At 38.4% G+C, this 27,929-nt stretch overlaps 1 protein-coding gene across 1 annotated transcript in view; it reads right to left on the bottom strand.

Moving 5' to 3' along the window:
- The window catches only part of LOC122797632 (integrator complex subunit 8-like), a 1,436,218-nt gene that overhangs the window by 912,832 nt on the left and 495,457 nt on the right, over positions 1-27,929 (bottom strand). Inside the window, exon 8 of the mRNA XM_044066176.1 lies at positions 19,552-19,685. Within this exon, the coding sequence (XP_043922111.1) occupies positions 19,552-19,685 (134 nt within the window). The remainder of the gene's footprint in view (positions 1-19,551; positions 19,686-27,929) is intronic.

The raw sequence follows: 27,929 nt of genomic DNA, 5'->3' as shown, positions 1-27,929 counted from the left end.
CTCTCTTTGTGTGAAAAAACTGAGAGTTAAGGGCCAGGAACTCTTTTACTTTTAGTAAATTCAGTTACTGGCTAGTAAGTACACTGCCTGGAGCCAGCAAAGAAGAAGCTAAGAAAATCAACAAGAAAAGGTGAACAGAAGATATTGCAGTTCAAGCGCCAGCTTTGGTGCAAGACCTGGCTCCAGTAATCTAGAGGAAAAATAAGTCAAATGTGCTCAGAGCTGATTAAAATAAACAGAACACTGAGGGAGTCAATAAAGTCAAATAGCAAAAGACTGGAAAATGGAAGAAGCTTTAAACAGATCTTCAGATGAACTGATAAAAGTGCAAAAATCAAAGGTCGAAATGAAGCAAAGGCTGAATGAAAATGAAACTGCTCAAGAAGAGATGTTTCAAAAAAGGCAAAACTAGAAGAAAGAGCTTGCAGGGAAAACCTTAGAGCATCTGCTGTATCAGAGAAACTGGAAGGGATAGACTACATTAACTTCATGAAGGCACAAATAAGCAACTGGACTGGTATTCCAAAGCAGGATTTGTTAATTGAAAGGGCACACTGTGTGCATGCTCCAAGCCTGACATGAGAAATCAGCTAAGACCTGTATTAGTAAAGATGCAATCCTGCCAAAAGAAAACACTGATCCTGACAAAACTGTGACAGAAGGTCAAAGTATTCGTGTTTATGGAAAATGATTACTCAGTGTACACCAGGAAGAGGAGAATGCAGGCATTTTACAATCCAAAAAGAGAGAGAAAAAGCTACATAAAAGCATGTTTAAGTTAACAGGCTGTAATTCTGGGTTGTTGAGGAGCGGGATGAGAAATAAAAGTATACACATCCTAATATATGGAGAGTTGATATGTTTTTGTAGGTGAATTTCTGGATTAAGACCCTTGGTTTAACTGACTAAGCAGCTTTAAGTGGAGCCAAGTAAATAAGAGAACACTGAATACAATGAAAAGTTTTCCATCAACAATAAATGTTCAGTATGCCTTTAAAACTCTAACTGAGGGACACAGTCTTTCCTTATATTTCCATGGAGACAAACTGATGCTAATAGGGCAATAAAAAGTCAGAACACCAGTTAAGGCTAAAAGTTAATGTCTTCTGAAAGCATGTAAGTTGTTTTTCATATCTGGGTGGGGAATAAAGATTAAAAAGAAGAGAGAGAAATTATTTTAAGTAGGATCACAGGCAGTAACATGCATTTTAGCATGGACATCCTTAACTTCAGGATAGATGATGCTTCTGTCTGCAGCTATCTATTTAGTACAACTGTTCTTATTAGGATGGTTAAACTGCATTACTTGAATATGTACATAATTTTGTGTCTTTGTATTAAGTTAACAGGTTATGGGGGTGTCCGGGTGGGTGTTTTTTGAGGACTTTCATTAGAACATAAAGTCTTGCAAAATGTGACAGGTTCAAATGGAGATGACAAGAAACAACTGTATAAAAGAGCAATTTACCAAACGTTATTTGGTGCATGTATCACAAAACCTAGAAATTGACATTTAAAAAAGCTGTCATTTATAATATGTGGAAATAATAATTTCTTATCAAAATGGTGACACTTTCCACATTATCATGGAATGTGAATGGTCTCCCATGTACAGATAAAAAAGGAAAGAGCAATGAATTATATTAAGAAATACACAGTGTAAACAGCAATGCAACAAGACACACATTTGGAAATAACTGTGAATGAAAATTTGATAAAGAAAGCATTTCAGGATGGATACTAAATACAGATTCAGGGAAAAGGGGAGTACTCATACTAATTGCTAGATGAGCGCCAATAGTGATAGAATATGAAAACAGTTGATAATGGTAGATTTGTGGTAATATGGGGCTGTTGGCAAGGGAAGAAGTTTATGCTGGAATGCATTTATATTCTACCTAAAACAGCTATAATGGACTTAAATTTTGGGGAGAAATAATCAGCTTTCTTCAGGGAATATTACTTATAGGTGGGGACTAGAATTTCATTTGTAACAGTAAGGATGTATCTGGGAGGCCTAGAAGGTCTGAAGAAATTTATGAAAATATTTGGTATGGAAGACGTGATTTCAGTAGTATGGACTAAGACAGAATTTAAATATTACTCCTCGAAGTACAATAAGTGGGCTAGACTATACTGAAATTATATTTTGCAGGAATATTAGCACTTAAATGACCGCTGAGATATTCATCCAATAACAATTTCATATCATGCGCTAATAATATCTAAAATAAAAATGCATGGTAATGAAGTAAAAAGGAGACAGTGAAGGTTCCTCCTCATCACCCTGTTAAACAAAGAGAGGAATTTAAGGAATGGGTAGTGGAAATTATTTGGGAGTTATTAGGGAATAGAGAAAGTACTTCAGAAGTTACAGCTAGTGAGTGGTATAAAATGAAAGTAGAATTTAAAATTAGGGTAAAAAAAAAGATATGGTAAAGAAGTAACAAGAATTATTTAGGGGGACTAACAAAGGTTAAAATTAGTGCAGAATAAGGGGATGTCACGAAAAAAGAGGAGGACTAACTGCATAGTGCTAAACAGAAATAAGGGACTACCTTGATAATATGCATGAGTTTAGAAAGATAACTGTTAAGCAATTGTTTTTTGATAACTTCAGAACACAAAAACTTTTAGTACAATGACTCAGGCAACAGAAAGTAGAAAGAGTTGTTGTCAAGCTTAGGGAGCCTATAACAAGAAAAATAACCAGAGATCCTGAGATATTTTGGAAATTTTATGAACACTTGTATAAAGGAGAGAAATGTGAAAATCAAGAACAAGGACAAACTGAAATATTTATGGAAGACTTAAATATGCCAAGGTTAGAGGTAGATGAGGCTCAACACTTATCAGGCAAGACAGGAGGAGAGGAGATGAAAACAGTGATGTATAAACCAATCTGCCAGAAAGTCTCTGGGAGTAGATGGTATTCCGGTGGAAGTTTGGAAGCCAGGAGGGAAGAAAGTGATAACGTTTTGTATTAACAGTATTTTAAAAAGAAGGAGCACCAACATCCTGGAAAACTGTTGTGTGCCTTTAATGCCTAAAACAGTAAAAACCCATCAGATACAGTTTCATATAGGCCCACTTCAATTTTAAACCATGATTACAATCTGTTTATGTCTATAATGGCAAAAAAGAATGGCAAAGGTTCTGCCATAACTGATAGATATGGATCTATGTAGTTTTGTGGAAGGGATGCAATCATTTCACAACATTACTAGAACAATGATGATCGGGGAGGGATGTATGAAAATACCACTGTTGGTGGGTCTTGATACAGAGAAAGCATTCAATAGAGTAAGCTGGGAGTTTTTGACTAGGGAAATGGAAGCAAATGCATTCCCTGATGCAATAATAAGGATGATTAGGAGGATACATGAGGGATCAAAGGCAAAAATCAAAATGGGAGAGTTCCTCTCTGATAAATTGTGTCCGAACAGAGGAACCAAGCAGGGGTGTCCTCTTTCCCCTTTGTTATTTGCATTATATTTAGAACCACTGGCAAAGAGAATAAGGGTCTCGGAAATTCAAGGATATAATTGATATAGTAATCAAAAAAGTTGTCTTTATTTACAGATTATATGATTTTTGTATTGGACAAAACCAGAAAAGGACATCTTTTTTTTCGGGATATAAAATTTATAAAGATAAAATGAAGGTTATAGGTGTAAACTACGTACCCACACATGAATTAGTTCACCAATACCCATATTTATGGGGACATGACACAATGAAGTATTTAGGAGTATGGGTTAAAAATTATTCTGTTTTAGCAGCAAAGGATATGTGGGAAAAGACTAAACAAAAGATAAAAAAATGAGAAACTGGAAGCTCTTGTCTATGGATATGGATAGCAAGATCAGATACAAAGAGTAAAAAACGTTTTTTGTCCCTTTTATAAATAGGTCAGGCATATTTTATCAACCAGAGGAGAAGTTGTGGCTAGTAATCTATAAAGAGTCGAAAGATTTTATCTAGGAAGGGAAGAGGGCAAGAGTCAAGTGAGATAAGCTGATCTTTCAGAAAGAACAAGGTAGTTTAGGATTACCTAATTACACACAGAACCCAGGAAGTTAGAATTGGAGAGTTCACCTCTACAAAGATGCCAGTCACAAGTGGAGTCCCTCAGGGATCAGTCCTTGGACTGCTACTTTTGGTATTTACTTACCAGAAGTCAAGGCCAGTGTCAGTGGTCTCTGGCTGACTAAATTTGCAGATGATTGTAAATTAGGAGCTGTCATTGAATCTCACACTGACACAAATGTTCTCCAGGAGGGGTTGACACAGACAAACAACTGGTGTCAGAGCCATGGTAAATATCGTACTGACAACACACCCTTTAGAGTTGACCCTGTAGTCAGGGACTTAGGGACACACAGGTAGTAATCTAGCCTTTGATCATCACATGCCTACACTGGTGAGGAAATCATTCTATGTTGCGCAACTTATAAACAAAGGTATGGCATCCAAGTCCAGGGAAGTCATTGTTCCACTGTATTCGGCATTCATCAGACCTATCACTGAGTACAATGCCCCCTTTGGTATGTACCTAACCAGGCATATCCAACAAATGGAAAGTCCACAGAGATTCTTCACTAAAAGAACACAGGGCATAACTAATATGTCCTATGCAGACTGCCACAAGGCACTATCCCTGTATTCTGTCTCCTACAGGCTTTTGAGGGGAGATCTATGCCTGGCATACAGGGCATTGTCAGACCCCACTCTGATGGACCTCCTGCATATCCACAAAACAAACAGCACTAGAATAACTTATTCTAAAGACTTAAACCTTGCCTGTGATATAAATAGGACATGTGGAGAGAGAGGTACAGTATACACCCATGTTAAAATCCCAGGTTTTTGTGATATAAAAAAACGAGACCACAATAAATCATTTCAAAACTTTTCCCACCTTTAATGTGACCTATAACCTGGACAATTCAATTGAAAAACAAAGACTCCTACCCAAGAAGACTAAATGCTGTAATTAAATCAAAAGGTGCTTCAACAAAGTATTAGTTTAAGGGTGTGCACACTTACGCAACCAGCTTGTTGTACATTTTTTATTTTTTATATTTATTCCCCTAACAGATTTGTTTGTTTTTCCAATGGAATTGTACAGGGGTGTGTACACTTTTTATATCCACTGTATGTATCCCAGAGACTACCCAGACTATGGAACAGGCTCCCAATCCATGTGAAGTAGAGTTCCTCCCTAACCCAATTCAAGTGCAACTTGGACAACTGGATGGGAAACTGGAAATTCATCCCTGGTTTAGCACCTATGTCTGTAATGTACACAGATAACCTGTAAATGGTTCATCTCCCAGGCCCATGCTTAGACTTATCAAGGGTATCAGGACTTTTCAGAGATTTGGGATGCATGGCTAGGCTTAAAAAGGCCCTTGTGGTCGTTAGCCTAGTAAAGACCTATGAGCCTGCTTTGAAGGGTATTTTAGAGCTACATAGTTAAGCCTCTTACACATAACACAAGCCAAAAGCTACAATTCCAAGTAGAAGGAGATGGTGCAGCAGGAGAGGAGGAAAATTCAAGCAATAAGGAGAGGGTGGGACTTTAGATGCAGATCCTTAAGGAGGATAACAACAGGCATATATAGACATGCAACTTTAATAAATAAAATATAACTGAAGAGAAATACAGGCAAAGGAATCTGGACATGGAAAACTTTACAATACAAAAAAAAAGACAGAGAAAAAGGAGATTAGTAATGGAGTGGTTAAAGAAATAGAAAGTTATGGTGTACCTGCAAAGTGATGGATTCAGTGTAGAAAATCTAATTCAGGAAGCACCACAACAGGATAGGGCAATGGATATCCAAAATAAGGAGAAACCAGTGGAACAGGAAGCAATTGGTCAGGTGCCATATGAAGATATTTGGCAGCCTTCCACAGGAAACCAGTACAAATGTTCACTTGAAGCTAGACAGCATGAGAAGGAACAGGAATCTGTGGAAACTCTGATGCAGTCAATGTTGAGGAGTGATAGGCCAGTGAATTCCCATATGGCATAGCAACAGATGGCACAGGATTAAATTAAAGAGAATGTGCCACAGGAAGATCCTATAGAACTTTCTATAGAATGCCAACAGGAAATGGAAAATAAGGGATGTGCCTTAGGTTTGGAAGAAAATGAGCTAAGACAAGAATTGCTCGATTCAATAGACATAGATAGATACAGTATATTAAGATCAATGAAAGAAACAGACTGCAGAAGATCAATAAAACCCAAAAAGTCAGAAGTCTGATAAAGCAAATGAACACAAGTAATTAGGACTGTTCATAGAGATCAATGCTATATAACAGAATTAAATAGGATATATTACCGTGCGGCTAAATTAATAACTGATAAAGTTCTACCACAAGAACATGGGGTAGTAAGGGAAAGGATGGGGAGAAATTGAATACAATCATGGAACTATCGACTACAGAAAACTATAAAGCAATTAAGACAAGAAGCGTCACTGTTAGAGGACTATAAAACAGGGTACAGATCAACAAAAATACTAAGAAAGATAGATGTGATAAAAGCAATGTGCAGTATTAGAACAGACCAAGATCTATTATGCACTATCGCAAATAAACAAAACATTTCAGCACAGGCGGAAAAACTTAGAAGATACAAAGATAAATATAAAGGAATAAAGGAAAGGTATAAAATAAGCAATTTATTGATGACCCAAAAAGGTTTTATAGAGAAATGGGAAACAATGTAAAAGGAATTGAAATACCGCAAAAAAAAGAAGAAATAGATACAGTTTGGAGAAGTATCTCATTCTTGTCTCAAATATGCTAAATGGATAGAAGAAATAAAAGAAAGAATAAGAAGTTTAAAGGTACAGAATATGAAATGGGATGAAGTAACAGCCAGACAGATTGAAACAAAGTTAAGAAAAGCCTGTAATTGGAAAACCACAGCCACAGTACCTAACTTTTAGCGAAAAATATTAACATCTTTGCACAAAGATTTAGCCAGGAGTAAGAACTATTTATATGAGCAGCCCGAACAGACACCAACCTGGCTAACAACAAGAAAAACAATACTCCTACTTAAGAATGAACCTATAAGCTACCCTAAAAATTAAAGATCAACAACTTGCCTTCCGATTACATATAAAGTATACACAGGGAACTGATGGTGACAGAGTTTATAGTCAATTAGGAGAAAATTATGGCAGTAGAACAAAAGGGCAATAAAAGAAAGTCATATGGAGCAAAGGATCATCTGTTGCTAAAGTCATAGTGGAGAACTGTAAAAAGGGGAAGAATCTAAATATGGCATGGATTGACTACAGAACACATCTGATAGTATCCCACATTTCTGGATAATTCTGCTTTGCTCTTAACCCTTTAAGCTGTTTAACAGCTAGCTTTGACCATGGCTATAATTTGGCTCCTGGAAAACAACAAAGTGTAAAGACTTCTCACCTTCTCTTTGTCGATGATTTAAAACTGTATAGTTCATCAGATGAGGAACTGAAAGCACAACTGGAGGTTGTCAAATATTTTTTCATATGATATAAGAATGTAATTTGGTCTTGATAAATGTGCAAAAGCAACCTTTAAAGCAGGAACACTGCAGCACCAGGAAAACATCAGCTTGAGACAAGAATGTGATATAAAAGAACTTGAGCAAGAGGGAGTGTATAAATATTTGGGAATTGATGAAGGATCAGTAATAAAACATGAACAAATGCAAATAAAACTTAGTAAGGAATACTTTAGAAGACTTCACTTAACCTGAAAACAGCGCTGACATCTAGGAACAAAATCCAAGCTATACACCAATTTGCTTTTCCTGTCCTTACAGTTTCGAGTGACCGACTGGCCTCAAAACCTGTTGGATAGATTAGACAGGAAAACAAGAAGGATACTTCATGTTCACCAAATGACTTATAAAATCACTGTATACCAAGATTATATATTCTCCGTTCCGAAGGAGGGATGAACCTCATTGAAATTAATTACATGTATAGATCTGCAATCATGGGATTACCTACTGACCTCACATGACCCAAACATAGTGAAAGTTTTAAAACATGAGGATAATAAATCTAGGATAACTTCTCTGCTTAATCTAGCAGAAGCATATTGGCTTCAAGCAGAAATGGTTATCAAACCAGAAGTAGATAAAAATCAGGCTGCAACTGAATGTGCCAAAAAACAAAATAAAGAATATAAGGTGAAGGACCAGATGAGAAGGCAAAAAAAATGAGGAAAATGCATAAATATAGTTGCAAGCATATGAAACTTCTGGAAGAACCTCATGTTGAACAGGAATGGTTAAGGAGAGGCTAATTCAAACCAAGAGAAGACAGGTTAATATTGGCAGTCCAAGATAGTGGGTTGTATACACATTGGTTTACAAAGTCCATTGAACTGTGGGAGAAACAGAGACATGTAGGTTTTGTAAAACCAAATTGGAAACAGTCGCACACCTTGTTGCTTGGTTGTGATACAGTAATGACAGAAGGACAGTATACTGAAAAGCATAATAATGTGGTAAGACTGTTGCACTGGGGATTGTGCAAACATTATGGTACCGAAGTGACTGAAAAACACTGGAAACATGAGCCACACAAAGCATCACAGAAAATGATGAAGTTTATATCACATGGGATCACCCATTACCAACAGTTCAAAAGATAAAGGGTAGAAAACCAGATACAGTGGTCCATGAAAAGAAGACAAAAGTAGCATTGATCATTGAAATCACCACACCCAGTGACTACAGTGTGTTGCATACAGAAGCAAAGTCATAAAATATCAGGATCTGCAGGGAGAAATGAGAGCAATGTGGAAGAAAGATATCCAGACAGTTCCAATAGTAGTAGGAGCAATGAGTCTTAGAAAAAATAATCTTTAGATATGTTACCAATACATGTAACACCATATGAATTGCAGAAGGAGTAATTACTGGGCACATTACAGGTGCTGCAAAGAGCACTTTTGGCTGACATCAAAAACTGAAACAAAACTAACTTCATGAACTTTAATTGTACTTTGACTTAGGAATGGGGTCCATTGCTGTCATATTAGAGACCCAAAATATTTGGAGAAATTAAAAAAAAGATTATATTCATAGTGTAGCAGAAAGTATTCTAAGAATTAAGCCAACACAGGAATACAGAAAGTAGATTAAGCCAACAGATATGCCTGCAATTAGGAGTACACAGAATAAGCAAGAGGGGGCTGGAATTTACGAGAGGCAGCTAGCAAAGGAACCAGGGTTTTGGGAACAAATAATTAAAGATGGGAAGGTAATAGAATGGGAAAGGGCCAAGACGGCATTTGGACTGCAGGCTAGAGACTGCCTTCCCATTCAGGGATTGATATCAGAGTACAGGCAAAGAGAAAGAAATAGGGGAATCCTAAATGAAAGCCCTACATCGGTTGGGATTTTAATTGAATCTAGAACAGATTTCACTTTTCAAAACGACAATGACCCCCCAAGGGCATATAAAATACCGCACGATAACTATAGCACTTAATCACGTTTTGGGTGTGTAATAAGTTGGCAGATTTTAACAATTCCCTACAGAGTACTGTGTCAAAACTACTGGGTGAGCAACTGGGTGTAACTAGGGAACTGATTTTTTTTTTTTTTAGCTGGGATACAGGATCTGAATTGCCCAGACATAGTAAGGCCTTGTTAAGTTTAATTCTGGTGGCTGCCAAAACAGCAGTTATTAGAAAATGAAAACCAAAGTCTAAACCAACCATATTTGAAGTAGTGAACAGTGTAAGAGAGATAAAAGAACTGGAAGTGAGATCTTAAGAAAAGGGGAGCAAATTACATAGCAAAAAAATAGAAATTGTGGAAACAATATATGCAGAAAATGTTTTTGGAGGAGGAATGAGGTTTAACTAAGGGAAGGCAGAAATTGACTAATTTATGTAATGTCGGGTTGAATATATTGTACAGATGAATATATGTGCCATATAATGTTTGCAATTATATAAATGGAAGCTTGTTACTGTCACAACTGATAACTCAATAAAGGTGCATAAAAACAGGGATGTCTGCAAGAAAGGGTCTAGAAAATAGTCAAGGGGGGATAGAATTTACTGGAAGAAATTAGCAATGGAACTAAGGCACTAGGAGCTAATAACTTAGGAAAAGTTGACAGAATAGAATGCAGCCAAGTAGAAGTTTGGACTGCAGGTTAGAGAAGGTCTGTCCTATCAGAGACTGATACCAGTGTACAGGGAAAGAGAAAGGGATAAGGGAATTCTAAATGAAAGACCATCTTTGGGAGAGTTTTAGATGAGTCGAGAATAGAAGCTGTTGTTAAGATAACCAGTTGGGGTATAAAATACTGCATGGTAGGTAAAGAATCAGAGGAGGTTAGACAAGATTGTGAAAAGAAAATTGAAAGGGAATTTACTAAGGAGCAAGGGGAATAAATTTTGAATGGCCCCAAGTATGCAACAAACTCTAGAAGGTTTAAGAGTTTTGCATATCTATTTTAGACCCCAAGAACACCCCTCATCAGACAGATAGCAAATGTTGGAGGTGTGATGAGGATGAGAGAGGTAATTTGTGGAATTTAGTAAGTTAGATTTAAAAAAATCACTACAGAGTATTTTGACAGAAATGCTGGGTGAACAGATGGATGTAACCACAGAAATGATTCTTTTGAGATGGAATACATCATAAACATTGCCTAAACATAGTAAGACCTTACTAAGTTTAATTTTACTGGTACCCAAAATGCAATTGCTAGAAAAAAGAAATTCAAATAAATTCTCAACATAAACGTAGCTCTGAACATTCTAAAGGAGATAAAATAATTTAAAGTAGCATCTTTAGAAAAGGGATGCAGCAAATTTAATAGAAATAAGAGGGATTTATGAGAACAACACATACCATACATACAGAATAATATTTAGGAGAGAAGTTTAAGGCAAGGCATGAGTTAAGCAATTTATGTAATGTTGGAGTGAATAAAAATTGGTAAAAAGAATACATATGTATATTACACGACCATAACAACAAAAACAATATTGTGGCTTGTTTTCGACTAATGTATATAAACCTATGTTGCTGCTTAAAATGTGATGATTTAATAAAGATGTAAAAATAAATAAATAACCACAGCGATATTAATCTAAAACGTCCTACAGAAGGAACACCCCTCCCCATCAAAAGCAACAAGAAACCTTATTAATTTAAAAGTCTACCAAATTCCAAGATAAACCTGCAAAGTGAATAAAACAGGAAAACAAGAAGCACACTTAGGTAGTGTTATCTTAAAACTATGCATCTAAAGAAAGGAATAAACTACTGTTTGTGTAATCCATGAGAGACACAGACTGCTAAGATATGTTAATTAAAATTCAGTTATTAGTCTCCAGATACCGCAGGATAATCTCACAAAGTTTCATTTTCTGAGCAAGCTCAATGTCTCTAAACGTTTTCAGGCCATCATCACTAGCATCTGCCCCACCTGAACTACCACTGGAATCACCAGGTGCAACTTTCCATGAAGAATGACCCTGCACTGCTTCCTGTAGTCATTTTATTTCCAGGGGTGATCTAAAAGTCTTCACACCTGAAAGCAAATAACGTTTCAGTCTGGTATGGTAATTGAGCTGAAAGCAGACCCCTTCCTGATGGCAAAAAAACATCCATGGATAGACTGATTGGGTGAGCTCAATGCCTCAAATGAGGAATCATGATCACAACAAAGACAACAGGATGTCTTTATTTTACAAACATTCCCCAGATATTACAATCCGGACAAAATTTCTTACGCAGTTACATGAATAGAGAAACAAACCAAAAGAGGTCTCCAGACTGTCAGCTGTCCAGTGCTGGAACAAAGATCCACCTGGCTCTTTTTATCACAGTAAGTTTGCTGGTATCCCAGGGCTAGCTTCACTCTTGCAAACACTACTTTTCCCATCTTAAATCATCTCACCCTTGCATGGGGACACAGATTTTCCCTTTTTTTCCCCTCAGGATTGTAAGTTCTTCCTCATAGTCTGGCATTTTGAATCAAGCAAATGTGCCTCTGTAGGTGTCAATCTCAGTGACATTCCCAGAGACTTTGGGGATTTGGCATGACTGTTCTGAGAGGGTAGGCTTCATGTCTACTGTCCTCAGAACTGTTCTCAAACTCCATTAACTCTGAGTTCATTTTATCCAACTCTGCCACTCTTAACAGTTAAATGATTCAACACAAATATATTTTCATTGCCCCAGAAGTTCAAGGATATTTCCTCAGCAAATGTTGGCATTCCGTGAGTCACATGATTATAGGAAGTTACTAGGCTAATGAACCTACGGCCCTTACAAGCCTAGCCAAGTTCTGCCCTTGTTTCCATGATCAGCACCTACAAGAGACACACAGGTAGAACTCCAGGGGTGAATTTATGGTTACCCATCCAATCATCCAGACTGTGCTCGAAGAGGGTCAAAGAAGTGCTCTGCTTTACATGATTTGGGAGTCTGCTCCACAAATGTGGTAACCTCTGGGAGATAAATCCGTCACTCTAGCAGGTTCTATTAATGTCACATATAGAGTGAGTAACCATAGGATCATAAGAAGGTACTAAACTATTGGCCCTGAGGCCCTTATAAGCCTAGCCAAGAGTTTAGCTCATGCATAGACAAATTAGCACCCAATGCCCCTGTCCAGCAGGGAGGGTGGAATCCCAAGGATGTATTTTCTATTTCCCATCCAGTTATCCAGACTGAGCTTAAAAAGGGGTAAACAGGTACTCTGTTTGACGTGGAGAGGTAGTTTATTCCATAGATGGGGGGAGTCGCTGGGACACAAATCTGTCTTGCCAGCAAGTCCTATTAATGTCACAGACCAGGTTGAGGCCATGTGTGCGGGTTACTCTAGTGGAGCTTGACTTGTGGATATGCAGCAGTCCCATTAAGGCGGGGTTCGAGATAGTCTTGTATATGCCAGATAGAGGTCACCTCTGAGGAGTCTGTATGAAACGGAGTAGAGGCATATGGCTTTTAGCCTGTGTATGGTAGATTTTTGAGGCCCTGATTCTCCTGGTGAGGAACCTCTGTGGTCTCTCCAGCTGCTGCATGTGCTTTGCAAGGTACATGCAGAATGGGGCACTGTATTCAATAATGGGCCTTATAAGGGAAGAATACAGGGATGTTATGGCCTTCTTTGTCCTTGATGATCAACACACAGTCCAGAAACTCCACTTTTGCGGTTTCTCATTCTTTTGCCTCTAGATGTCAGACTCCAATAATATAAAAGCATGTACAAATTAAACACCTGGTTTATATACGTTATCCTCATCTCCTTTAAAAAATGGGAAAAGATTGGGAAATCCTTGAATGCTTTCAGAAAACATAATCTCCTAGCCATTGAAAGAAACAAGTATTCTGTTTTTATTGCTCCTTATCACATTGTCTCCATGGAGACATGAGAACTGGATATACAGTCACCTCTACAAGCACTAATTTGTGAGAGGAATTTTTTTTTTATTATATTCAGTGTTCTTTTTTATTTAATTGCTTCCCCTTAAAACTTGTTACTAGATAAAGCCAATGGCCTTAATCCAGTCATTGCACTGCCTACATTTCTTAAAGCTGAACAAGGAGAAAGAAAGAAGGAAAAAACAGGAGCACCTGTTTACTTTAGTATCCCTATTGCACTTGAAAATAACTGAAAAAGCTTTACTTTATAGCATGCAGGTTATGTCATGTATTACAAAAATACTACTGTTAAGAACAAAATTTTGCTTTACATTTAATTAACTCTTTCCTTTCTCTTCCCCCTCCTAAATCTTCTTCCAAACATTAATGACATGAAGTAGGGCATATGTTTTGGAGTCCCCTACAAGTTTAACAAAGTCAAAAAAGTCCGATATTTACAAGTTTTCTTGTTCTGTCACATTTTACAAATATAATTAATGCTTTGTAATCCCACATTTATAAATTTTCGTGTTGCCAGTTATCTTCCTGTTGATCTTCATCTCCCAAATTCAGTCTCTGCTTCATTTCCAACATGCTCCTGCTTCTTCTAGTCAACTCTTGAGCTTTCTTCTGTCTCTCAAGCATTCTCCTTTTAAAGAACGGAAAAGGTTTCACTGGCACAGTCTCTCTATGGGCTTTATTACCAGAAGAACAAGAAGTAGAATGTCCTTCTGTTTCATGTCACTTTTCTGTTGGACAAACATTTGTATTTCCTCCTTAACATGTTCTGCATCAAAAAATAATTTTGACCCTCCAGGAAAGAATATTCTGAAAATAGTTGGATACAGCAGCTTGAATCTTATGCCTGCTTCTCGACATTCCCTGATTAGTGGAACACATTTACTTCTCTTCTGTCTGGTGTACATTGAATAATTATTTTCCACAAACACTCTACTGTCTCCCACTTTGCCACAGTTTTGTCAGAATCAGCTCCTTCTGCTGGTATGATTGCATCTTTACTATTAAAGGTCTAGGTTGCTTTCTCATAGCCAGATTTGGTGCATACATACAATGTGCCCTTTCAAATAACTCCTCCTGCTGTGGAATACCATTCCAGTTGCTTATTTGTGCTTTCATAAAATGAATCCAATCTGGTATAGCTGAAAACCTCAAGTTTTTCCTATGTGCTCTGTTCTCTAACTTCTATTATCTTCATATTCAGCCAGCCTTTTCTCCATTTTGATCTCTTGAGTTTTATATTTTCCTGTAGGTTACTGGAATTCATGTCTAGAGATTGCATTGCTTTCGCTGAACAGTTGCAAAACTTTACCCAGTCAGTGTTTCTTCCTCACTTTTTGTAGCTGATTTTTTCCAGGTCCTCTGTATTTCTTTTTTCCTGGCATCCAGTCAGTACATTTGCTAGCCAGTTACTGAAATCTACCCATAAACATGAATCTACTGGCCTTCTCTGCTCAGTTTCTGTTTTCACAATAGGAGAGCTAGAATTAATGTGTTACTCAATGTGCAACCATCTTGGAAGTCCCCTGAGAGATTCCCCTTATTTTGTAATATTTTAACCTTTGTCAGCCCCTCTACATAATTCTTAATACTTCTTAACCAGATCTCTTTTCCTTTTATTTCTACCCTATTTTTAAACTTCACTTTAATTTTATCCCCCTCAGTAGCTATAACTTCTGGAGTACTCTCTATTTTCCCTTTTAACTTCTGAATAATTTCCACTACCCATTCTTTAAATTCCTCCCTTTTTGACAGACAGATGGGGACATCTCTGTGTCTTATCTCCACTACCTTTTTATCTTCATAATAATTGACACATGATCTGAAATAGTTATTGGATTTGTATCAAAGTTCTCAATTAAATGGGCATGTTCCTGTAAAATTTAATTTCTATAAAGTCTAGGTCAGTTACTGCACCTTGGAGAATATGTAAATTGTATCACAGTTTCATGTCTTTCACAGCAAATATTTTCATCTTCAGAAATCAAGCTTCTTTTGTTATATTTTCACTTCATGGCTTCCAGATACATCCTCATTGTTGCAAATCTAATTCCAGTGCTCACTTGTAAGTAATATTCCCTGCTGAAAGCTAATTATTTCTCCAAGATTTTTTTTTATCTCCAAAACAGCGGTTTTGGGTGGAATATAAATATATATCAATGTAATCTCTTGCCAGTAGCCCCTTACTACTACAAATCTGCAATTATTCTCTTTTTCCACTTCTATCACTACTGGAGATCCTCTGGCAATTAATATAAGCACTCCTCTTTTCCTTTGTCCTTGATATTCAGCAGAATATCCACCCTGAAATCCTTTCTTTACCAATTCATATGGTCAGAGCTTTCCAAATGTGTCCCCTGTAGTACTGTTATTTGCAGTCTGCAAATCTTAACATAATTATTTTCTCCTTTTTGTCTACACATGTGAGATCACTGACATTCCAAGATAATATGGAAAGTGTCAGCATTATAGTAAGAAGTCATTACTCCCACCTATTACATATGGTTGCTTTTTAAAATACATAATTCCAACTTTTGTGATACATGCACCCAATGTTTGGCAGGTTACTCCTTTATGAAATCTTTTACTTATCGTCAACACTGGAACCTATGTCACATTTTACAAGACTTTGTGTTTTAATAAAAACCCTGAAACAAAAAAACACACTCTCAGAATACTCCCATAACATATTAATTTAATATAAACACACATAACTATGTACATCTTCAAATAAAGAAGTTTAGCCCTTGTAATAGGAACCTTTGTGCCACAGACAGCTAATGCAGGCCCTTGTTAAACTGAAACTGAAGTTAACCATACTGAGATGCATGTTACTGCCTGCGCTTTTACGTGCACCAATTGGTGTCCGTCTTATCTTTATTCCCCTTCCCCAGATGAGAAAAATACTTCCATACTTTCAGAAATCATTTTAGCCATTCCTTTTTTTATTGCCCTATTATCAGCTTGCCTCCTTGGAAAAGTAAGAGAAAAAAGAAAAAATGTATTTATGTGTTGCAGTTTGAAAGACAAGCTGAAACATTTATATTGCTAAAGGAAAACGTTTCATTATAGTTAGTGCTGTCATATTTTCTTGTTTCTATTTAAAATTTGTTATTAGATTAAGCCAAGGGTCTTAATCCAGACATTTAACAATACAAAAATAAGAGTCAGCACTACATACATTATGATTTGTGCACTTTTACACCCCATCTCCCACCTCGGCAACCCAAGATTACAGCATATTAACTTAAACATGCTTTTGTCCATCATTTCTTCATTTTTTTGTACTGTAATGCCTACATTTCTTAATTTCAAAAAAGAAGAAAAAGAGAGAGGAAAGAGGAAGAGAAAAAAGGCATCTGTTTACTTTAAAAATGTTGTCACATACAACAACTAAAAATAATTTACTATAACATATGCAACTTATACCGTGGAAAGTTGCATAAAAATACTGTAAAGAAAATAAACTTACCTACATTTGCCTTTTTCCTTCTTCCTCTCCCCTCAGAGTCCTTTGAAACATTAATGACAAAGTGAGACACATGTGTTTCAGTCCCTCACAAGTTTAACAAAGTCAAAGGTCCATTCTTTCCACTTATACAACCATATTTCACAAATGCGGTTGATGCTTTGTAGTCTCACATTGATTCAGTAATTCCCATAATGCTGGTCTTCTGCCTGTTCTTCTCCATCTCCCAACTTAAGATTCCTGTTCAGTTTCAAGATGGTCTTGACTTTTCTGGTCATCTCCTGTGTTTTTCTCTGTCTTTCAAGCATTTTCTTTTTGAACAGTGGAAAAGATTTCACTGGCAATGTCTTTCTCTGAGCTTTATTATCAGAAGAATGAGAAGCAGACGTCTCTTCTGCTTGAGTGCTCATTTTCTGCTTGAGGACTCATTTTTTTTGTTGGACAAACATTTGCACATTCTTCTTAGCTTGATCTGCATCAAAATGCCTTTGATCCTCAAGGAGAAAATACCAACTGGATACAGCAGCTTGAATCTCACACCCGCCTCTTGACATTCCTTGATTACTGGAGTAAATTTGTTTCTCTTCTGCCTGATGTACAATGAATAATCATTTTTCACAAACACGCTCCTGTCTCCAACTTTTAATACTTTGCCCTTTTGTCACAGTTTTGTCAGGATCAACTCTTTCTCCTGGCAGGTTTGCATCTTTACTAACAAAGGTTTGGCTGCTTTTTCATACCTGGATTTGGAGCAAACACAGTTTGTGCCCTTTCAATTAACCACTGATGCCACAGGATACCAGTCCAGGTGCTTACTTGTGCCTTCATAAAACTAATACAGTCTGTTCCTTCTAGTTTCTCTGGTACAGCAGAAAATCTAAGGTTTTTCCCATGTGCTCTGTCCTCTAATTCTACCATTTTTTGAAACATCTCTTCTTGAGCAGTCTCATATCCAGACAGCTTTTTCTTCATTTCAACAACTCTGATTTTTGCAGTTTTATCTATCTGAAGCTTCTTTCATTTTTCTCCAGCCTTTTGTTATTTGACTTGATATACTCCTTCAGTGTTTCATTTATTTTAGTCAGCTCTGAGCACATTTGACTTACTTTGCTCTAGATTACTGGAAGCCATGTCTTGCACCAAACCTGGAACTTGAACTGCTTTTTGATAAACAGCTGCAGGACTCTCGTCAGTCAGTGCTTCTCTTTACCTTTTCTAGTTGATTTTCTTTCAGGCTCTTTTAATTTCTTCTTTGCAGGCGTCTAGACACTGTACTTACTAGCCAGTAACTGAATTTTACTCAGGTTGATAATATCTCTGGTTGCAGTTTCTGCTTTCACACTAAGAGAGCTGAAGTTAAGCTGTTGATCAGTGTGCAGACATCATGACAGTCGCAAGTGTTGAGCCTCATCTTTCTGTAACCTTCCATAAATATTTTTATTTGTGCCTTTTCTTGTTTTCCACATTCCTCTGCTTTATACAGATTTTCATGAAATGCCTATAATCTCTCTACAGGATTTCCAGTTATTTTTCTTGTTATACTTTACCTAAGTTTGCAGACACCCCATTTTACTTTCTTTTGCTTAAGTCCTTGTACTAATTTTTTGTGCTCTGGAGTAGTTATCAAAAAAGTTGCTTAACAGCCACCTTTCTAAACTCATGCATATTACAAAATACTTGCTTTAGTACTTTGCAGATGTGCCTCCTCTTGTTTTGTAAGATTCTCCATATTCTACAAAACTATCATCTGTCAGGCTGTCTAAATAATTCCTATTACTTCTTTCCCATATCTATTTCACTCTTATTCCTACCATGTGGGAGATCATAGGTTTACCCCGGGTATCACTTCTGTGTCACTGTTAGACAGAGGCACAGTAAACTAAACCTCGAAAAAGTGCATAGTAAAATTCATTTAAGTGGGTGGCGAAAGCCAAACACACTCTGGCTAGGCTTACAAATGCCCTAGGGCAGATAGCCTAGTATGAACCTATGAATCTATGTTTTTAAACTTAGTTTTCATTTTATCCCACTCATTTGCTATCCCTTCTGAAGAAATCTCTATCTTCCCTAATAACGCTTGAATCATTTCCACTACCCATTTCTTAAATTCTTCTGTTTTTTAACAGGTAAGTAGGAAAACACCAGAGTCTCATTTTTACTCCATTACTCTGCATTTACATGTCATTTGCTACGGTGCATGATATGACTGCATTTAGTATGCCAGAGGGTGATTAAGGTTAGATTTGTCAACTAATATGTTAAGTATGTTAGAGACTGTTCAGTATGGAAATAATTAAATATACAACACCTAAAATGTGTTGTAAGATCTCAGCATACTACTAATTTGTTGCAAACAAGCACACCAATAAAGGTTAGAACTGCTGTAAATAACCATCTTTAAAAATGTAGATCAACATTGTATTTTACTCAGTGTTATGCATTAATGCATACAAGTAAAATTTGTGAACAAAGAGATAAAAAGACCAAGCATTTAGAATGGCACGGGACCTGTATAAGACAAGTATTTGCTTGGAAATATAATTACAGCTTGTGATCCTCTAAAAAATGCTACAGAACAGTACATTTTTAATTTTAGGAACAGTAGCAGCCAACAGTAATGTAAAAATAGAACAAAGCTACTTACTTTACTAGAAACTGTCCAGAACTGGCGATCTGATGTCATACCATGCAGTTCAATTAAAATTTCTCGAATTCTCCGAGGCTCCACAGACAGTATAAGCTGATGTTCCAACTGGCCAATACTGACACTTGCTGAAGCTACAGTGAGACATAAAAAAATATTTTATTTCCAGACTTCAGTTATCACAAACACAGAGTAGAGCTCTTACACATTTTATCTGTCTTTAATTGTTTTACATTACGTTAACCCCCCTGTAATATGCAGAAGAAAATAACAGACTTGCATAGCTGGATATATCTGTACACCCCTGACACAGCTGCAATAACAGATACCTGGTTTAAATTATACAAAATGAAGGAAATACTGCCTCCTGGCCATGACGGTATCCATAATGATCCATCTAGTAAAAGAAAGTACAGTTTTGTACCTACCATAAATGTAGATGTCCGATAGATATGCAACTGCAGTCCTGACATCTGGGTTGTCCTGCCTCAGGCAGCCCTTCGGTCGGCCAGATTCCAAAGTCTGGGTCCGGCGTCGGCCGATGTCGCTCACTCCCCGACGTCAGCTCGGCTGGAGTATAAACGCATCCGCCGACACCATCTTCTTCAGTGTTTCTTGCTCCAGATGCCAGGTGCCCTCCAAGGAAGGCTAAAATTTGTGAATGGAAGAAATAAATCCAGACATGCAAAAAAACAGTAATAAACAGATACACCATAACAGATATCCCCAGCTAATAGGAAATAAGGGGGAAATGGACCCAAGGGAAACACAGAGGGGTAGGAGGGAGGGTAACCCTGACTGCAGTTGCATATCTATCGGACATCTACATTTATGGTAGGTACAAAACTGTACTATGTCCTTCAAGAATGCAACTGCAGTCCTGACATATGGGTTGAATACCATAGCCAAGCTGGGGGTGGTAGGACTAAACAAGAGATGGTGTAGCTAGAAGGCCCTGCAGGACTGCTGAAGCAAAGCCTTCTCGGAATCTGGAGTATAATGGCAGGTTGTAGTGTTTGGTAAATGTATGCACAGAGCTCCATGTGGCAGCCTCTAGTATATCTTTTGTAGCCACTCCTCTTAGAAAAGCTGTGGATGTGGCCATAGCTCTGGTGGAGTGTGGTCTGATATTAGCTGGCACACTTTTTCCATGGTAAGAATAACAAAATCTGATGCAATGTCCAATCCATTTTGAAATAGTTTGTTTGGTAACTGCTTTTCCTTGTGCTCCAGCAGCATAGGCTACAAATAGTTGGTCAGACTTCCTGGTGATCTTTGTTCTGTCCAAGTAGTAGTGTAGTTGCCTGTGAATGTCCAAAGTATGCAACAGTTTTTCCCCTTTATTTTGAGGGTTAGGAAAGAAGGTTGGTAGGTGAATTGCTTGGTTTAGAGACACTCTGGATATCACCTTAGGCATGAATGAAGGATTGGTTCTAAGAGTAACTCTGTCCTGATGAAAAATGAGAAAAGGAGGAACTGCCATGAGGGCCTGTATCTCCGAGACTCTTCTTGCTGAGGTGACTGCTAACAGGAAAGCCGTTTTCCAAGAGAGAAATTGTAATTTTGAAGATGCTGCTGGTTCGAAAGACATAATTGAGGTCCCATGCAGGGATTAGTGGTTTCCTTGGAGGTTTGATATTCTTTATCCCTCTTAGAAACTGTCTTAGCAAGGGATGCGAGAACACAGGTGGATCACAGTTGTAATGTGCTGAGATAGCTGAAGCGTGGATTTTGATGGAAGAGTATGAGAGTCCACTGTGAAACATTTCTGCCAAGTATTCTAAAATCTGAGGTATGTTCATCGGTGCTGCATCCTGGCCCTTGTTGACATTCCAGATGCTGAATCTCTTCCATTTAGCCGAATAGGTTTTTCTGGTGGAAGGTCTGCGTGCCTCCAGCAAGATTTCCTGAACTTTTTTGGAGAGGGAGTCATGGGCCACCGTCATGGAACCCTCCAAGCTGTCAGCTTTAAGGTTTGCAAGTTCTGATGAACAGTCCTGTAATTGTGTTGAGTCAGAAGCAGAGGCCATTGAGGCAAGGGCCACGGTTTGGTGTGCGTTATGCTCAGTAGCAGTGGATACCAGTGTTGCCTTGGCCAGTATGGAGCTATCAAGATCCCTCTTGGTTGTTCTGCCTTGATCTTCAGTAACACCTTGGTGATTAAAGGTAGAGGAGGGAATGCATAAATTGTTAGGGCATTCCAGCTGAAGGAAAGAGCATCCGTTCTCCAGGCTAGAGGATGGTGTATCCTTGTGCAAAACCTTTCCAGGTGATGATTGAGATGAGATGCAAAGAGGTCTATATCCGGTTTCCCCCATGCAGTTGTTATTTGTGAGAAAATGCGTGGATGTAGCATCCATTCGTGTGGATCCAAGAAGTCTCTGCTCAACCTGTCTGCCAGAACATTGTCCTTGCCCGGAACAAACTGGGATTGCAGGTAGATGTTCAGTTTCAGGGACTTTTCCCAAAGAATCATTGCTAATCTGCAGAGGGGGTAGGAATGAGTGCCCCCTTGTTTGTTTATGTACCACATGACAGTGGTGTTGTCTGTCCGTATTAGCAGATGACCTTGCTGAAGAGATTTTCCGAAGGCTTCTATGGCATGTATCACTGCCAACATCTCTTTTTGATTTATGTGTTGATGCATTTCCATGGGAGTCCATTGTCCTTGGATGCATCTGCCATCCATGTGCGCCCCCCATCCATGGTCCGAGGTGTCTGTTGTAATAGTTTGACTTGTTGGAGCTTTGCTGAAAGGCATGCCTTCGTTTATATGGCTTGCTTGAGCCCACCACAAAAATTCCCCTTGCAGGCATGGTATGAGTGGTATTATGTCTTCTAGGCTGTGGCTGTGCTGAGACCACAAGCTTTTTAGGTACCATTGCAGCTTTCTCATGTGTAGTCTTGCCGGAGGAATTAGCAGAATGCAAGATGCCATGAACCCCAGGGCCTGCAGGGTCTTCCTGGCAGACAAGTGGGTTAGTTTTGCTAGGCTTTTAAAGTAGTCTGTCAAATGCTCTTGTTTCTCCTCTGTGAGAAAAGCCATTTGTAGCTGTGTATCCAGTTTTGCTCCTAGAAAGGTAATCTCTTGGGATGGCAGTAGTCTTGATTTTTGCATGTTGACTGTGTATCCCAAAGCCTGCAGCAATTGAATGACATAATCCAACTGTTTTATCAAGGTTTGTTTGCTGTCTGCTTGTATAAGGCAGTCATCCAGGTAAGGGTATATTTGAATCCCCTGGAGTCTGCAATGTGCCACTACTGATGCCAGGCATTTCGTGAATACTCTGGGCACAGTAGATAAGCCAAATGGCAATGCTGAGAATTGATAGTGCTCTGTTCCTGCAAGAAATCTGAGGTATCTTCTGTAACTGTGTCTGATAGGGACATGCAGGTATGCCTCCTTGAGGTCCAGAGTAACCAGCCAAGACCCCTTGCCCAGCGTGGGAAGAAGTTGCTGTAACGTCAGCATCTTGAATTTTGGCACAATGAGAAAAGTATTTAGAACGGACAAGTCCAATATAGGCCTCCATTGCTTTTCTTTTCTTGGAACAAGGAGCAGTCTTGAGTAAAATCCCTGGCCTTGTTCCTGAGGAGGAACCTTCTCTATTGCTTTTATTCGTAACAGCTTTGAGATTTCCATGAGCGCCTCTGCCCATTGATTTGGTGGCAGGTTTGGCATGCCTTGTCCTGTAGGTAAGGTATGGAAGTGGAACCTGTATCCTCTGTCTACTATGTCCAGAATCCAATTGTCCTTTGTCATAATATGCCAGTTGTTTGAGAATACAGATAATTTTCCGCCTAGAGGCGCTTCTCTTTGAGCCATGGTAGGCGGAGCGAAAGGTAAGTCATTGAGATTGTCCCTGTGGTGCAGGTGAACTACCTGTGCCACTTCTTTGATTTTGTGGTTGTCATTGGCGGCCCCGGTAGGAACCTCGGTATTGCCCTCTACCTCGTGCACGCCTGCTCTCTCCCCTTTGAGACTTGTCAGAGTCTGGAAAGGACCAATTCTTTGAAGGCCAATTTCTGCTGAATCTAGGAGGCTGAACCTGGAGAAAATCCTTTACCGTCTGTACTGATTTTGCTTTCTCCTCAATAGACTTCAACACATCCTGAGCATTAGCACCAAAAAGCTTCTGTTTATCAAGAGGTGCGTCCAGGAGCTTTACTTTAACATGATCCGGCAGTGGCTGTTCTTTTAATCAAGCATGTCTACGGATAACAGCCCCTGTCATAGCTGCCCTACATGAAGCCTCCAGTGCATCATAACCACACTGTAGAAAATGATTGTTAACCTGCTGTGTATTATGAACCAAATCCTGCATTGCCTTTCTATCTATAGGCTCAGGAGTGGCTAGCTTTTTCTGAAAATCATCCAGCAAAAAATCCTGGTACTGAAACATATGAAAAAGGCAGTTAAGTGACCTCATGGCAAGGGTGGAAGAGGTATAAACTTTTTTACCCCATCTCTCCAGGGACCTTGCTTCCCTGTCAGGGGGCAGAGGGTTTTTGGCTGAGGAGGCAGCCACTCCCTTGGGGCCCTGTGAAATAGTTTCTAAATCCACAGAATGGGCCTTAAAAAGATGCTTGTGAGTGTCAGGGACCCTGTAATATCTGTCTGGCTTAACAGGGGCAGGAGGGAAAGAATCAGGGGAAGCACTGGAGTCCGAGATTACATCATACAGGACATCCAAAACTGGCGGTATAGCTAAAGGTCTGTGCTGGGGTAATTTAAGGAAGGTACGTAGCCTTTTCCTAGAATCCGAAAATTCCTGGCCCTGCCACTTGAAATGTTCCCTCATGGAGTGAAGGACTTCACCAAAGGAAAAATCCTCTGGAGGAGAGGCAGAGGGAATTGATTCCTCAGCATCAGAGTACTCATAGGCCTGGAAGGGTTCTTCTTGTGTGTCTGAATGCTCAGAATCCCCAGAAGCTTCATCTGAAGAGAGGATGCCCGCCTGCTCAGTTCTGGGCCTTTTGTCAGCAGGTGGCTGAGAACATCTGTCTGGGTGAGGCTGAGACCCCCTGATAAGAGAGATAAGATCTGCAGCAAGAGACATGATCTGTCTATCAGAAGAAGGGGCCTGAGAAGAGGATTTAGGATGGGCCTTGGCCTGACTGGAGGCCTTAGCACGTGCAAAGGCCTTGATGGACATAGATACAGGCGGCCTGGCTGCCCCACGTGCAGGGGTAACCTTGTCCACAGGGATGGTGTCGGGTAATTCCAGAACTTCGGTTTCGGGAGGAAAATCAATCACCGGAACCGGAGTAGGCTCCGAGACCGAAGAACGTGTTAACACAGTGTCATCGGTCTAGAGCGGTTGAATTACCGCTTCCGTAGGGACCGAAGCACTCGCGGAGGGCTTAGGCATTGCATCAGTGGAAGATGCGGGCCGAGGATGTCGGTCCCGGTCCTTTCGTTTTTTGGTAACTTGTGCTGTCAGTTGTTCCGACGGCATGATGTAAGCGTAGGATTCGCCGAAAAATTCTTCGGCAAACTCCGCCCGGCGACTTAGAGTGCGCTTATTAAAGCGGGCACAGGCAGCACAGGCCGAGACGTTGTGGTCTGGGTCCAGGCAAGGAACGCAGTAAGAATGGAAGTCCTTATGAGGTATTTGTTTACCACAAGACAAACAATTATTAACTTTTTCAATTTGTTCTGACATCGGCTGAGGCAAGAAAAAATGTTCCCCAACGGGGTACTTAGCTTTTAGATGACTTCGGTAACTGTAAAAACACAGGAGCTGACCGACCGGCACTTGCGAGCTGCTTCTGTTTCGGGCACCGCGCGGCAAGAAAGACTGAAGAAGATGGCGTCGGCGGATGCCTTTATACTCCAGCCGAGCTGACATCGGGGAGCGAGCGACATCGGCCGACGCCGGACCCAGACTTTGGAATCGGCCGACCGAAGGGCTGCCTGAGGCAGGACAACCCAGATGTCAGGACTGCAGTTGCATTCTTGAAGGACATCTGCTGGTACAGCCACTGTAAATGCAAACGATTTTAAGCTTGCTGTGCACCCATGCAAATGCCAAACATTAATGGCACTGATGTTGTAAATACCTGCACTAAAAATTACCTCACAAAAATCAGTATATACAGGAACACTGCATAGACATCCTAGGGCAGACAAATTAGCCTTTAAAGACATATCAAGGATAATTACATAGAGGATTATGAGCAGTTTGACGATCAAAATTGGCTTCTTATGGGTTCAAGACATGAATGCCAAGAAGTGCACCTCTTGGGAAAAGCATTCAGGTCGAGAACACATAATAAAGGGTTATGATCAGAGAACCAATCACAATTCTTTGTAGTGAATGAATTACAGAAAAAGAAAAAAATAGATAAATGTTTGAAAGCTGTAAAGCACATAGTGAACACCAACAGAAAGACAGTGCAATACTTTATCTTATGTTACAGAAAGTCGGGGCAGATTACGGACATGAACAGCAGGCAGTAACATTTTTTTAGTTCTAGGAGATACCAAAACGTAGATCACCACGATGCAATGAAGTATAAAAATTCTTTATTAAAACACAAGCGCTTTCGCATACAGTCCTGTATGCTTCTTCAGGTTATAATTCCATACAAAAAATCACATGTTTATATAGCAGGAGTACTTAATTTACTTCCCGCTCTTTTTCTTTAATTGATTAATAATTATTAAAACTTTCTTGTCTTCATTTAGAATTTCTTTAAAGAGCACTCACTCTATTTTTCCTTTATACTGCATAGTCATGTTTTTGTTATACAAATGCAGTCTTAAATCCTATGGTCATTCTAGAAACTCATCTTATTACAAGTATATATGTGATATTCTAACTATATTAAAACATTACAAATATACAATAAATATAAAGAAACCTATGATTAAACAATAAACTATATAAAATAATAGTGTATTATTTCATTCAGCTTTTAGCGCTAAATAGATATAAAAATGCGTATGTATATGAAGAATAGCAATATGAACTTATTTATAATACGTGTATATAACATATTGTATCATATTACTATCTCTATGGTACATTTACAAATATATATATATATATATATATATATATATATTATATATATATAAAGTTAATAATGTATTAAGTGTAAAAAGCTTATATGTATCATACTAACTATAAATAAAAATGTTTTAAAAAGTGTATAGTATATGACTAAAAGCATCAAAACAGAAATAGATTAATAAATTAATAAAGAATAAATTAATAGTGAATGCTATATCTAGAGGTCATGAAAATATGGGTTCAATTTATATGTGGATGTGCATATTTTGTTCCAGTGACCAAGCAATTGTTAAGACTAAAACCATCCTACTGCCAAAAGGCAGCCTTGGTGTGCAATGCCTCAAAATATACAACCATATAAAAATACATATATTATCTCAGAGCTAAAACAGGTTTCAGGCTAACCATACTATTTAACCCTGGAGGTATATGGGCTTTGAGTTTCAAAATCCATTCAAGTTCAACATTTTCAAGAAATGTCATATTGTCTCCTCCTCTTTTTACTCGTCTAACCACATCTATAACACGAAAGTAAAATTTATGATCATGATATTCGTTAACGTGCTTAGCTAATGCGTTAGTTAGTATCTGTTTCCACATTTCATATATATGATTGTAAATACGATTCTTTAATTTTCTTGTGGTTAGACCTACATAGTATGCCTGACAATCATTACATGTAGCCAGGTATATGACATTGGTAGTCTCACAGGTTGCTTGTACATTAAAATAGTAATCTTGGCCAAGGTCTGGTATATAAAAATGATTATCTGTTAGAATATGTTTGCACATATTACATTTATGGCAGGGTATGGTCCCTATATGTCTTGCTCTATCTAATTCATTCTCTTTATATAATTTGTCATTGCACAAGAGTCTCTTTAAATTCTTGCTGTTCTTATAGCAAAAACTGGGCTTTATACCCACTACTTTCTCAACATCTTGGTTCACTGTTAATATGTTCCAATTACTCTTAATAATATGAGTGACATAATGATTGTCACTGGTATACCTAGTTACAAACGGAACATGGAATGTGGGCTCCTGGTGGCTTGAAGTTTCTAGTACTGATTTAAATTGATAATTGGTCTCAGTTCTTTTCAAACCTATTTTATATCTAAAATTATGAGCAATTTGATTATAAACATCATTGGTTGTTAACGAAATGCTGCTACTGATCTCTTCTAGTAGACCTATAGGATATCCTCTCATTATAAATAGGTTTCTCATAGTTAATAGTTCCTGATTCCTTTCTATTACATTATTACAAAGCCTGCATATTCTCATAAATTGATTTCTGACTATGCTGGCAAAAACATGTCTTGGGTGCATACTACTGTATTGTAAAATGGCGTTCTT

Source organism: Protopterus annectens, chromosome 3.part1 (assembly GCF_019279795.1).
Source record: "Protopterus annectens isolate FY-2018-M chromosome 3.part1, PAN1.0, whole genome shotgun sequence".
In the NCBI taxonomy this organism is placed as follows: domain Eukaryota; kingdom Metazoa; phylum Chordata; order Ceratodontiformes; family Protopteridae; genus Protopterus; species Protopterus annectens.
The sequence above is the reverse complement of the archived record's forward strand: the minus strand, read 5'-3'. Positions and strand labels throughout refer to the sequence as shown.